This window comes from Aulonocara sp. 'chitande type north' Nkhata Bay, linkage group LG14 (genome assembly GCF_057382095.1).
Source record: "Aulonocara sp. 'chitande type north' Nkhata Bay isolate Kocher_YH1m ecotype deep benthic linkage group LG14, A_spYH_male_GT1.1, whole genome shotgun sequence".
Classification (NCBI taxonomy): domain Eukaryota; kingdom Metazoa; phylum Chordata; class Actinopteri; order Cichliformes; family Cichlidae; genus Aulonocara; species Aulonocara sp. 'chitande type north' Nkhata Bay.
Window position 1 is genome coordinate 31,571,577 of NC_141357.1, and position 14,554 is coordinate 31,586,130.

A 14,554-nucleotide genomic window follows, 5' to 3' on the forward strand; every position below is an offset into this window, starting at 1 on the left:
ACCAGTCTATCCCAGACTTTGACTTACAATCATGGGCATTGCCTTGTGACTCAGATAATTGAATGCCTAGATGAGGCTCCTTCACAAGGTGTCTGTGTTTAAAGGGGACAGAGCTGAAGTACACAGGGAAACTAGAAAGTCTGTGAAATTCTGTTTCGGCGTTCCATCATGCATCAGCACAAAATTAAGACTGATCCAAAAAGTACACTGGAGAAATATAAACAAAAAAATGCATTTTAAGTGGCACATGCAGCAGTCGCCGCTCAACAAAACTGTGAATAAAAAGAGGTGTGACAAACACATCCACATCTGCACTTACATTTTGTAGTCCATACTTGTCAAGCACATTCCTCTGCTGAGTTGGTTGTTTTTTTCGCTAAGCTGTCCCTGAATACAGACTTTACAAAGTGCAATTATGGTGCTGATTGTCGTTGTGTGCCTGGTAGACTGTAATGGGCTGAAATAATGGTTGAGATTCAATGGAAGACCTCTCAAATGGATCACCTTTTTGCTGTACGTAATTTTCCGAGTGAGTCTGGTTTCATTGATCTGTGCATCTTTTGGCAATTCAGTTTTTCTCTGTCCTCCTAAACTGAAAAATGACCAAACAAAGATGCATACAAAAAGGGAGAGAGCCAAGCGGATAATGAAGTGTTCAATTATAGGACACAGAGAGGGCGTTTAAAACTGATTTCCTCCAGCTACTCGTTCTTTTTCTGGGAGTGCCTCCCCCTTTTTTTCCCCCTCAGGTCTTAATAGAGAGCGCTATCAAATTAAAGCCATGTATCATTCGGTTATGCGCAGAATCAGTGCAGACACTCATAGACAGTTGCTCATTGCTCAGCTTCTGTCAGTCTGTGACATGTACCCACAAGCCAGCACACAATTTGTCTCAATCTATATCATTCTCCTTTTGTCTTTGTCTCTGCCTTGACTGTTTTACTAAATAATGAGTAATGAGATGGGCAGCAAAGTTTCTTGGCCATTTACCACATTCACTTTAATGTTATCCCCATTATAAGAGAAATCACCAGTTACAGACATGCAGGGATGCTTCAGAGGAATAATACGATCAAGAGTTTTAGATGAATAGTTTGTGCGTGTGCGTGTCGTCCTTAAGGGTAAACCACCATGTATCTTTGGAGAAGGCTTTCACTTCTTTCATTGGTGTGCTGTCACATTTACAAATTTATACCATGAAAACTCAACAGAGCACATGAAGGGGAAAAAAAGGTTTTAATATCTACAAACATTTGTCTGTAGCCTGTCTGCGTTCTGTTTACAAGTCACGTTTGAACAATCTTTGGTGGAGGAAATATGTGGCGAGAAGAAGAGGGATGGCATTACATTTACCATCATGCTGTTTTCATGCACGGAGTGGATCTGACTAGGTAACTGAGGGGCACTATGCACACTCGTAGGATAGCAATCTGGAAATACGACTTATTACAATGTTTGGTTTGGTATGTTATAAAAATCTAGTTCTAAGTTGTCCCAGTGCAGCTGCAACTTTAAGGCATTTTTCAGACAGTATTTACAAAAGAATCACATTTATGCAGTAAAACATCAATATAGAGCCACAAGTTGCTTTACCCTTTAGTAAGGGCAGGACTGAATTGCGGTCTGTCCCTATGAAATGTTTTCTTATTGCAGTTTAAAGTGATTATACTCTACACGCCATAACAAAAAAGGTTAAACCTGGGTAAAAGATGCAAAAGCAACTCATGGCTAAATCTAAAGGAAAAAGTGAGTGCTACTGCAGATTATTACATCATGTCAGAATTTGTTTGTTTGGAAACATTCACTCAACAAATTAATTTACTCACTATTCTATTGAAACCCTTGTAACAATAGACGTCACACATGTTTTTGTGCATGCCATAACTTTATTATCATCACTCATAACCTGAAATTAGGCTCCTGCATTAATCACATGGACATAAATCGCTTTTCAATAAAGGCTTTCTCCTTGTGCCCTTGAGACACAGGAAGTAAAGCAATCTGTAAATGAGAAACAAGGGCCGTTCAGAGCTGCTGAGCATAATTGGTTGCGAATAACTGAGATGCGGCAGCTGTAGTAATAATGTTCTTATCATCCCTTCTATGTCAGACTCTGTCCCTGCCCTGGGTTTTTTGTCTCTCCCTCTATTAATCAGTGTCAGGATGCAGCAGCACTTACCATCATCCTGCAACCTCAGGGAGCCTCATCATTGATTACATTGACCGGTTGTTGAAGCAGGATGGTCAGTTGTCTACTGCGGTTGTATCTGTCATCGTGGCATGGTCACCATTTCAAATGAACATGTGTTCTGCCAAGGTGGAGGTTAGAGTTTATCAGGGCTGAGAGGAGAAGAAAGACAATGAAAAAAGTATCAAATTTTCCATTAAACACTTGGTTTTTTCGGTTTAACGCTGTTACTGTCATTTCTTACCTGTGTAAATGCAACAGATTTTGTCAGTGTACCTTATTGGCTACATAAGATGTATAAGAAATGAACTGTAGATATAAATATGTGTGTGCATGCACCAGATTTCCTGCCTTTGTGCTACAGTGAGAGTTCTGCTAATCCTAAGGGGATTGGCTTGTATTGTCATAGACGGTAATGTATGCCACATCCTGTATATTCTGATGTGTCGGTCTGAATAGCTCTGTATTGTTGTGATCTGCCTGTTGCTGGAGCCCATTAGAGTGTTTGCTCATGAAAACATGTTTTGGTTAATACTGAAGAGCTTATGATAATGAGCAGTGGCTGATTGTGTCAACATTAATTCTTGTGCCAGCCAAATCACTGCAACGGGAGCAGCTCTTTGATATGACGGTTAATCAGCATTTTTTGTCATTCCTGGCGTTCTATTTTATTTACACCTGGTGACAGCGCTTAGCTCATCACATGTTGACTAAGTTAGAATGTGAGGCTAACTTCAGAGTGCCAAAGTGACCTTAAGTTGGCAAAGGCATTTTGCGTAGATTTAATGAGATGTTGGCAGGTGTGATGGGCAGGTGTGACAGAGGTGACCTTGGGCTGGCTGCCTGGGTACTGTGTTGTGGCCAAGGCTACGTGGGATACACAGAGTTTGGATGCTGTGTGGATGATGAATACGTTTAAGATGAATGCTCCAAATGAGCCCTTCCCAGGCTTAAAGCATAAAGCCAGAGTACGTGTTCTGCTCTGATGACAAAGTGGGAGATTGGCTGTATGCCCAACACTAGGTTGTTGGTGAAACTTTTCATCCACACACTGAAGGTGAATCCAGTGAATCAATAAAGGACATCATAGACCAAAAACTGTAACAACAAAACATACCCAAAATAAATCTAAAAATAGTCACTTGCGCTTTAAAAGGCTCCCAAGCTTTTTCTCAAAAGCCCAGAGGAGCAGAAAATATGACTTTAACGAGAGAAATATTTTAAGGTTATTAAAAAACATCAAAAAGGAACGGATAAGGCACCAATAAAATATTAAAAATTGAGACAAGATTGGAAAATAAATGACAGGAATATGTTTTATTTGGTTCCTGTACCTCCTTTCTCATTTTTATCTCTCCTTTCACAGATGGTCCAAGGCCAACCCAGAAAGAAATAATTTCTCTGCGGGCATTCATGCTTCTCTTCCTCAAGCAACTCATCCTGAAGGTATATTCTACCTGTCTTTGTACCTCATAGCTCCTCACACGGCTGCACTGAGAAAATATGGAGATCGCTCCTCTGTTATCCTATAATGTTATCCTGGCCTGCTCCTTAATAAATTCAGGAAACTAGCTGGGCATGAAAAGTTTAATGGATTCAGTAAAAAAAAAAAAGAAGACAGTTTTAATAATTATTTCATCATTGCGTGAAGATATATTTGTGAGTTTCAATTTTACAAATTGCTGTTTGTCTTTGCTTCAGCTAGTTTTTCTTTATTGCACGCAGGTAAGTTGACATGTTGCTGCTTACATCCTATGATATTATGTTTCTGCAGTTAATTATCGTGCTCGCATCCAGGGGCAGGGAAGAAGACATATCAAATTTTAACACAGAGTAGAAATCAAGTTTGGAGTTATCTGTCTGTTCAATACGGATTTGTTGCAGAAACGAGGTGCATCGATCGTAAACCCGTTCAGAGTACAACAATGAAAATTGACACTGAGGATGCCAAAACTCTTGTGTTTCACCTCAAGCAATTTCAAACGAATCGATGGAAAATCATAAAAGCTCTGAAGCCTTTTTTCAGCCTCTCTAATATTTAATTTTCTTTGCGCTCTTTCAGGACCGAGGTGTGAAGGAGGATGAGCTACAGAGCATCCTCAACTACTTGTTAACAATGCATGAGGTACCTCTGAGACTCTCGGCTCCTAGTAAATTAACTCAGTGTGTTATTGTATCACTTTGCTGCTCTAAGCTTCGAGGTCACAGTGCATTTTCATAATTGCTCATCTAGAAGCGGTTTGTTTTTATTTTAACACTTTAACTGCCAAATTAGTTTATATCTAACTGACGTTGCAATTTCTGATGTGCAAAAACTGGTCCCTGCTCTCGTACTGATTTTTTTAAATCTTGTATCAGAGCCTCAGTTGTATTCTGTGATTGCAGTTTGTTTAAATTCTGCCTTTACTGCACTTTTATTAGTCTTAATAAGGAATCTTTTTGTTTAGAAGAAAAGCTGTGCTCTCTGCTTTTCTAAAACTTTCTTTCTCCACTGGATTGACTGCAGGACGAGAATCTGCATGATGTGCTGCAGCTGGTGGTGGCCCTCATGTCTGAGCATCCAGCCTCTATGATCCCTGCTTTTGACCAGAGAAATGGAATACGGTAAGCCCCTCAGGGAAAGACTCTTTGCTGTTCAGGCACAAAATGAAGAGGTGATTTCACAAAATAAACCTAAGCACCTAACGCTTGTGCTGATGCTGTGTGCCCGTGTGGTGCATGAATAATTCATATGTTCAACGAGGGAAAAAATATGCATAGGAAAGTAACAATATTACCATATTGATTTCACTGTATGTGATGATCAAACTTGCCCGATGTGATCCTATAAAATATAAATGCACGCAGTGTAGCATTACAAGTGAGTTCTAAGGAAATTGCTTGTGTTTTCTATAGCAGATTTTGATGCTAATGTAAATTCATTCTGAGAGGAAGTTGTTGTCAGCTAACTGCTGCAAAGCCTTTTTATCATCAGGGCTATACTCTGTCAAGACCATGTACTGTCGTTTTCACTGCTTGTTTATATTGCAGGGTAATCTACAAGCTCATGGCCTCCAAGAGTGAAAGCATTCGCGTGCAGTCCCTCAAAGTCCTTGGGTACTTCCTTAAGCATTTGGGCCATAAGTGAGTTAACATAACTTTGTAATTCCACACGCTTATGCATTTTATAGTGACTAATCTAAAGCTTAATGAAACTCAATATGTAATGTTGTAATATCTAATATGCAATTTAAAAATTTCCTGAGACTTCTTACTTGATTTAAATTCAATCCAATCCCCTTTAGGATGAACTTTCTGTGCACCTCTGGACTGCTTACATAACTATTATTGTCACATGCTGTTGATTTAACTTCTTTGTTAAACTGGCCCATTGCTCATATCAGGGGACAAAATCCCCTCTGTGCCAAAGCCTCCATGTGTCACATTATGTAAGGAGCATATCTTTGAGCATACTCATCATCTGAGGTTGTGCATTGAATTCAGCCCACTTCCACCCCCCAGATTGAGGCTACAGTACCAACCCAAAGTTCCACTCTACCAGTCTAATGTGTTTAAAGGCGAGGCGTGCTTTCATGCCATCGTGCAGTGCAGGAGCACACAGCAGTTTTTTTTTTTTCGTTTTTTTTTTTTTTTTTTGCATCAGCACAATTTTCACTCTACTTACCAGATTTGCCTCCCTGTGTACTTCAAAACCAAAAACACAATAAAGTTAAAGAGGTGCTGTTTTTACACAGTGGAGGATTTCCACTATGCAAAGCAATTGCCCAAGCAAAGGTGTCCAGAATGATCTAAAAATAGCAGGAGTGCTGGGAGCATGGCAGGTGGTGGATATCTTGGCTTTTTTTTCGGTTAGAGTCCTGGAACTTTTTTAATCATGCCTCATATAAAATGGTTTTAGTTTTGTTCATGCCCATGTCCAATTCAAGATTTCATAGGCTGGTGAGATAGAAAAAGAAAAATTCTAAATTAGGTTTTGGAGAAAGAGGAAGTATCATCTGTTTCTGCTACAGGGAAGAGCCAAAAACTCTTGACTTGATGCCAGCTTTGCAAATGTGGGTGCACTTCCTTGTTGAACACCTGAATTCTTGGCAATTTGCCCGTAAACCATTAATTCACTTGAGAAGGGTAGAAGAAGCCCAAGTTACCGTCTCACAGTGTAAAATAAATAATAAAATACTGACTAGGATGTCAGCATATTATCAGTATTCTGCACATTAGAGGGGAAAGAGAGTGCCTACGGGTAGAAAGCTTATGGTTTAAAATGCAGGTTGCAGGGGAAGATATGCGGGTGGTGAGTTAACAATAGCGGTGCATCAGGTAGTGTTACTGGTGCCTGCTGAATAGAAAGAAATGGCAAGCATAAGCCTCAGGCGCAATTGAAAAGCCTAAATCCTCACGTTGCCCTTTAATAGCTTTCGCACAAGGTAATGCACAGTGGCAGTTCCCTATAAGCGCTAGTGCAGCTCATAATGAATTAAAAGGATTTTCTTGAGGTTATGAGTCTTTAATAATAATTTGATTTGTTATGTATATTCATTAGCACGGTGAAGGTAGATATTGCTATTCTGTCTGGGTCGATGGGTCAACCCGATAAACAAATTAATTTGTATTTTGGGCCCAGGCAGTAGAAGAAAACTGGAAAAAAGAGCATGAGAGAAAGCAAATATAAGATATTTGCAAATTTTTCAAGTGCAAGTTTCACTCAAATCCCAGTTTTTGGTAATAACTTCAACTGCTCACACCGTAATCATAAAATTAAACATTTAAAAATCCTTGTGAATATGAAATGGGAGGTTTATAGCTTCAGATCTTAATGTGCTTACAGCTGTACAATTTCCTTATCTTTCTAATAGCAGGGTATTTAATCTTTTTTCACTGAATAGCTCACATCCAATTCCCATATTTTAAACAGTGTGCCTTCTTTATAATATTGTCTCAACTGTTAATTTAAAGTGTATTCAGGGAAAAAATAGAGTGTCATTGTCTGGATTTACATTCATGAAAGCATTGACAACAAAGCTTGTTCTTCTGCTTTATGGTGATGGTAACTGACTGTAAAGCTCAGCATGCTATGCATCATCACTCTGCCCTTTTCTCCTAAATTTCCATATTTATACAGTTGAGAGAAATGCTGCTCTTTCCCAGAGTGTCCAATTTGCCAGCCTCTATAAAATACAGATTTTGAAATTTATTAGGAAATTTCCAACTTGTCTTTAGTCAGAGTAAAGCAGCTTTAGGTTTGCATTATGACAGCAGTCCTTATACTTTTTGCCCATGTAGTTTGTCACTGTTGAACCAATTCACCTGTGGTATGCCTCTGTTGCATCTTGGAGCCTTTCCTAGTGACAGGATAACTTCGTTATCTTACACACCTCCAACAAAATTCCCCCAATTTATGACAGCAGGCAGTTCCTGACACTTGTCTCCAGAGCCTGGCTCCCTGTGGGTGAGAACTGGGAAGCAAGCTGACGGCACTCACTGATCCTTTCAGTGGCTTAGGGAGCTCTAAACAAGCCACTTTCCCATTATGCCGGTGTGTGTGTGTGTTTGTGTTTGTGTTTGTGTGTGTGATTGTGTTTATCTACAGGAGGAAGGTGGAGATCATGCACACACACAGCCTGTTTACTCTCCTGGGAGAGAGGCTCATGCTACACACAAATACTGTGACTGTGACGACCTACAACACTCTTTACGAGGTAACAAAACATTTTCCACTCCAATGTGCTAGCATTACTCCAACATTGGTCTTTATGTACAGTATGTGTGACTGACGTCTTTTCATCGCCCTCTGCGCCAGATTCTGACGGAGCAGGTGTGCACGCAGGTAGTTCACAAACCCCATCCTGAGCCTGACTCCACTGTCAAGATTCAGAACCCAAGTGAGCCTGTTCTCTGTCACAGTCTTTTGCTTTCCAATGTACATGATTATCTAGCAGCATAGATAATACCTGCACCTTTTTGTGTTTGGATGGATGTGATATCAGTGATTCTCAAGGTAGTGGCAACTTTATTGAAGAGCTCTGCCCCCAGCACAGAGCTGATGGAGGTTCGCCGCCTCTTCCTTTCGGATATGATCAAACTGTTCAGCAACAGCCGAGAGAACAGACGGTGAGCAGAATCTAGCCACCTTCGCCCTCCCACGCCATTAATTATCCTGCTGGTTAATGTATCAGCCTATTAAACATTACCATCTTTAATTAATGCTAAATTATCTTTGGACGTGCATGTGTTCTCCAGCAGATGTTTCTATGACAGTTTTTGGCACTTGCTCATTTCTTCTTTCTCGCTTTTTCACTCAAATTTGTCCTTCTCATATCCGTATGCACACTATCTTAGTGCACATAGCAATTAGATTCCCGACCCTAGGAAACCTCTGGCCTAAATCAAGAACACTAATTAGCCTAAATTAAAAGGTCAAAATGCTGTGGCGTGTCAATCTGTTGATGTAAAATAAAGAAAAAAGTTCATGTTTTTTGTACTCTGCTCATTTTTTAATATTGGCAATAAAATAATAAAATCATTATAGAAATGGTCAAATAAACATGATGTGCTCTTTTGGTAGAAACAAGGATGTAGGAAAGAAGCAGAATATTAATTGGTTTAAATTATTTTATATCACCAGTCCTAATTAGAAATGTAAAACTAAAGGTAAGAGGATTAAATACTTGCCCTACGCAGATTGTATTAGCTGACTGATGTGCCTTTTGCAGGTGTTTGCTTCAGTGTTCCGTTTGGCAGGACTGGATGTTTTCTCTTGGCTACATTAACCCTAAAAGTACTGAAGAGCAGAAAATCACGGAGATGGTGTACAACATCTTTCGCATTCTGCTCTACCATGCAATCAAGTACGAGTGGGGAGGATGGCGCGTGTGGGTGGACACACTCTCCATAGCCCACTCAAAGGTGAGTGCTGTGTTGTACAGCAAAGAAGAAACACTGACCTCTGCCGTCCGTGGAAACATTGCAATTCATTCAGTCTTGTCTCCGCTGTCAGTTCACAGCTGGCTGTATCATAAATGTGTAGCTGATATTGTTTGTAAAACTGACCTTTTTATAGGTGACATATGAAGCACATAAAGAGTACTTGGCTAAGATGTATGAAGAGTACCAACGTCAGGAAGAGGAGAATATTAAGAAGGGGAAGAAGGGTTTGGTCAGCACCATCTCTGGTCTGTCTGCTCAAGCCTCTGGCATCAAGGGTGTGATTGAGATCAGAGAAATAGATGATAACTCCCAGACACCTGAGAGTGAGACAGAGTATGAGAGTTCAGACTCGCGCAATCTGCTGGCTGAAAGTAAAGGGTCTGAAGAGGGTTTCAAAGGAACAGAGGGTTTGGTAGATGGAGTCCGGGTCGAAGTTCATGATCTCCTGGTGGACATCAAGGCTGAAAAGGTGGAGGCTACGGAGGTTAAGCTGGATGATCTGGACCTATCCTCTGAACCTTTGGGAGTATCTGAAAATGGAGCATTGGTGGAGGTGGATTCCCTGTTGGATAATGTTTATTGTGCTGCTGTGGACAAGCTAAACACCAATGTTAACAGTGTGCTGTTGGCAAAAGGCAGCATGGATGACCAAAATGCAGCTCCTCTCATTACCCTAGATGAGGACAGCATCCCTCACAGCAACAGCTTCCTGTTTGGAAAGGTGGCAGGCAGCATTGAGGACAAGCTACTGCATGAACTCAATCCAAATGAGCCTTTGGTGCTACCCAGCCCAGAGCCACCAGTCCACAACAGTGCCGATACTGAACTGAGCCTTTTAGTCCACATGACACGCAGCTCTTTACCCAGTATCCTGGAGAAGGATGAATTTGAACTACAAACAGCCCTGGAGGGTATCAGCTCTGTTCCCGGTGCTGAAACTGACACCTCTTCTAAAGACCTAGAGGTCACCGAGGGGACAGCGGCAGCTGAATCTGAAGGGGACCTCGTGTCTAATAAGACCAGCAGCGGTGTAGATGCAACAACCAACACTTCTGACACAGAAAAATCAGATGATGGCAAAGACAAGGACACGAAGAAGATTCAGACTACAGCCACCACCCAGGTTAGTGTGAAATTAAATCATGTAGTTCCCTCAAGCAAAATAAGTTTTCTCCAATATTTCGAGATTTAAAAAAAAAAAAGTTTAAATAGAGGAAATGGTAAAAGTTCACTGACATGACCACCAATTTGAAAGCTTTTATCCAGGAGGGAATTATAACTGATAAATGAAATAATCTTGAATTTTAAAAAAGGTAGTGACAGAGTTGGAAAAAGAGAGGAAAGTAAGGAGTGAGGCTGAGGTCACTGTAGGGAAGTGTTAGCCCTTTTGAACAGCTCTATATTAACAGGCCCACAGAGATCATTCTTTTCCCCAACTGCATTTCTAATGGATACAGGAAGGCCTGGTGCACACAGGCGTCATCCCTCTGAGACTCAGGAAACTGGGCTGGTGGAATAGTTGGCTGAGCCAACATGAGGGTAGAAATAGACAAAGCATTATTCTGCAGCAATCGCCTGGGATTTATTCATTGCTCCCCTTATGAGCTGTGCTCCTTCTCAGAGGTCAGGATCTTTTGCTTGGATTGGGTCACTGTGATGGAGGGCTTGTGGGGAGCAGAGTTTATTTTTAAATCTTTTTTTGCTGTTGCGTAATTGCTCATGTTGAATTTATCACCATTGCTTTTTAAACAGGGCTTTTGCAGCACCTTGCTGACTCATTCATCTTAAAGCGGTTTCGTGGTTCCACTGGGCTTGTTGTTGTTTTTGGGGGAGTTTTCTGTACCCGCAGGTGTTAAGAGGTTATTTGAGGACTCGGTATAACCTGGCAATTTATCATTTGCAACTAATAGTATGACAGTAGGGTTATATCTGATTTTGGGCGAGCTATTGATCAGATAAGTACACTTAGATAATGTGTTTCAGTATCTCATGAATCTCACTGACTGTATATGTAATTCCAGATTAATTTGTTTAAGTAATTAACTGGTCTTCAATCAGAGTCTGCATGGCCGCCTGATCACCCAAATGGAAAGGGACATACATGTGGATCTTGGCTTCAGGGGGACGCCCATGACAGAGGAACAACGACGTCAGTTCAGCCCTGGCCCACGCACTACAATGTTCCGCATCCCAGAGTTCAAATGGTCAGCCATGCACCAGAGACTGCTCACTGACCTGCTGTTTGCACTGGAGAGTGACGTCCATGTCTGGAGGAGGTGTGTGAAATGATTTATGTGCGCTTGAGAGCCAGTGAGAGGGAGGGTGAGCATGGTGCACCTAGTGATACTTACCCTTACTACCCCTGTACCAGAACTAACACAAAGTTTGATTACTATTTTAGAGATATTAGATTCTTATTCATCTGATATTTTTGTTTCTTTGCTTACAGTGCAGTAAATTGTCCTGTATTTCATAGAAGCGAGTAACACATGCTCGCGTTTTTTTCCCCTACCTCTCTTTGCAGTCACTCCACTAAATCGGTCATGGACTTTGTTAATAGTAATGAGAACATCATTTTTGTCCACAACACCATCCATCTCATCTCGCAAATGGTTGACAACATCATTATCGCCTGTGGAGGGATTTTGCCCCTTCTCTCAGCAGCCACGTCTCCTTCAGTAAGTAAACTGACTTTAGTGAAGGGGAATAATGACATCTAGTGGTAGTTTATTAAAACTGCTCCGTCTATGCTCTAACGATACAGTTTGTACCTGTGGGGGCTAAAAAAAAATACTTGTTTGTGTTTATTGATTGGGGCTTTGTTTGTTCAGCTTCATCCTGCTATAATTAATGCTTGAGACATTATTTTGGCACAGTTTCTTATGCTTGTAATTAATTTCCCTGTGTGCCTTTCTTGTTTACTTTGATCTTTCTAGTACAATTATAAGATTTAATTTGCAGTCTTGAATTGAAATTGATTTTGATTTTATTTTTTTCCCCTCTCTTTCTTTTTTTCCATTTGTGCCTGTGTAGAGTACCAAGGTTAGTACTTCTATCGCTATTTTATTTGCTCTCTGTGAATTTTGCACTATAGTTATAAAAGAATCTGTTGATTCATACTAAATAGATCTGAATACATATGTACTGCCCACATGTTGTGTGTGCGTGTGCGTGTGCGCGCGTGTGTGTGTGTGTGTGTGTGATTTACTTAAACTCAGATCCAATACTCCTCCAGTTTTTGCTTGTAATTCTAGCTCTACTTTCTTAGACACCCTATTTAGACCACTTATGAAATATGGTGTTTCCTACTTTCTGGCCTAAATTTCTCTGTGGAAAATTCAGCCACATTCTATACTGTATTAATAGATGTGACATGCCTACCTTTTCACATTTTTTGCACGTTTCCTTTAAATAATCACATTTTAACCACAGCTGGCAGTGAGAATGTGCATATATCAAGTCTCCCTTGTTGCTTCTTCAAGACTGATTTAGAGAACATCGAGGCAACACAGGGCATGTCCTCAGAGACCGCCATCACTTTCCTGTCCCGTCTCATGGTCATGGTGGATGTCTTGGTGTTCTCAAGCTCCCTCAACTTCAGTGAGATCGAGGCTGAAAAGAACATGTCCTCAGGTGGCCTGATGCGTCAGTGCCTCAGACTTGGTAAGATGGTGATCACATGTTTGTGGCCAGAGATGTGAATGAGTAAAAGTCAATGCAGTGAGGTAGCAATTAAATTAACATATCTTTATGTAGTGATTGTATACTGAAAGGTGAATGAGGTGGAAAATACCATGACGGTAGTCTCTTCACATATTCTGATAAATCCTCTAATCCATGACAATCATAAAAAGGTCATTAATTTAGGAATGGTTTGCTAATTGTATACTAGATTGGAGAATGTTCAGGCTTTTGCTGCAGTTTCTATCGGTGAAAAATGAGTCAATTTTTTGGGATTCAGAGCCAGCAGAGAGATTCATTTGCAGTTTGATCAGGTTCTCTTTGCAAATGCTAGCCTTTGTGTCTGTCATTAGTGTCTCATAGGACCCTGTGAGGTGCTCTCTGCCCATGTGCCTGTTTGCATGTGACATTTCATATAATAGAGATCAGATGAATTATATTTAAATAAAAAGGCAATAACAGCCTAAATTCAGAGTTACTAAAATGTGGACAGCTGTAAGATTCATAGTTCAGATGTTTTGGATGAAGTATTTGAAACACAAAGTCAGTCAAAATGTGTCTGTACCTGTTTGTTCCTGTGGGTTTGTGTGTTGGCGAGCCTGTGTTTGCTTGATTGCTGACTCATAAGTTGTGCTCTGGGGGATAGAAAATAGCCTTCAGACTACACAGTGTCCTTGGTGCAAACATACAATTTGTCATCACAGGCTTCAGTGTGAAATCGGTCTGCCTGCTGATTTTACTCCTGCTATCTTTCCTGACAGCCTGGAACAAATAGTCATCAGAGATAACTGATTCGTTTCAAAGAGTTTGTGCCTTTTATTAACATTTAATTTCCACTTAACTCTGAAATTAGCCTATTTATCTACTGTGTGTGTGTGTGTGTGTGTGTGTGTGTGTGTGTGTGTGTGTGTGTTGGTTTGTGCGCAGTGTGTTGTGTGGCCGTTAGAAATTGTCTGGAGTGCAGGCAGAGACACAGGGAAAGGGGAAATACGTCTTCCATTCTCAACAACAAGACTCAGGAAATCCTGCATAACGCTACCAGCAAGGTAGGATGTGATGCCACATATGACCTGTCTCAAGTGTCCAAAATATTGCAGCAGCTAGTCTCCTGACTTAGCTGCTAGGAATTAAAGTTCCCTGTTCTGTTTGATGCTCCTTGTTTACAAATCCAAATGAATTATATAAAAGCTAAATTGCCATTAAAGTTGAATAAATGTTTTTTGTAGGGAGGGTAAGCAAGAGTTTGATGCTGTACTGCTGATCTTTGATTCACTAAAATAAAATACAGATCAAAATGTCTTTGTTCATTATTGATAAAAAAAAAAATTGCAGCCCGTGGGGTGTGAACTGTTTTCCAGCTTTTGAAGTGATTCATGGCAAAAAAGCATGAGAACCACCAGTGAGAGAAAACTTTGACCAGTGCTCATAATGTGACATGCGTAGAGGGACAAACAGTTCTTTGTATCATCTGAACATCCAGTGATGCTAAATCTGACTTTGAACCCACCATATCAGCAGATTTTTTTTAAGCTCTATGATCGTTATCTTTTTTCTAATCCCTAAAATAATCTGAAAGGAAAAAACACACATAAAGGTGAGCTTTGATGAAACGGAGTAGCATGTCACGTCCTGTCGTCTCTCTGCTTTAGACAGCCATAGAGACTCTCCCTAGTAACCTGTCTCCCATCAAGGACCCCGATCGCCTTCTGCAGGATGTGGATATCAATCGACTCCGTGCTGTGGTGTTTCGTGACGTGGTGA

General features: G+C 40.6%; 1 protein-coding gene across 2 annotated transcripts in view; it reads left to right on the top strand.

Moving 5' to 3' along the window:
* Nucleotides 1-14,554, top strand: part of nbeab (neurobeachin b) — a 215,970-nt gene that overhangs the window by 85,776 nt on the left and 115,640 nt on the right. For both annotated transcript variants that reach the window (XM_086262085.1, XM_086262086.1), the window contains exons 14-27: nt 3,555-3,634; nt 4,251-4,313; nt 4,695-4,792; nt 5,219-5,311; nt 7,776-7,884; nt 7,986-8,067; nt 8,173-8,296; nt 8,899-9,091; nt 9,246-10,235; nt 11,171-11,388; nt 11,637-11,790; nt 12,595-12,775; nt 13,721-13,839; nt 14,443-14,550. In XM_086262085.1, coding sequence (XP_086118211.1) covers nt 3,555-3,634; nt 4,251-4,313; nt 4,695-4,792; nt 5,219-5,311; nt 7,776-7,884; nt 7,986-8,067; nt 8,173-8,296; nt 8,899-9,091; nt 9,246-10,235; nt 11,171-11,388; nt 11,637-11,790; nt 12,595-12,775; nt 13,721-13,839; nt 14,443-14,550 — 2,612 coding nt within the window. The remainder of the gene's footprint in view (nt 1-3,554; nt 3,635-4,250; nt 4,314-4,694; nt 4,793-5,218; nt 5,312-7,775; nt 7,885-7,985; nt 8,068-8,172; nt 8,297-8,898; nt 9,092-9,245; nt 10,236-11,170; nt 11,389-11,636; nt 11,791-12,594; nt 12,776-13,720; nt 13,840-14,442; nt 14,551-14,554) is intronic.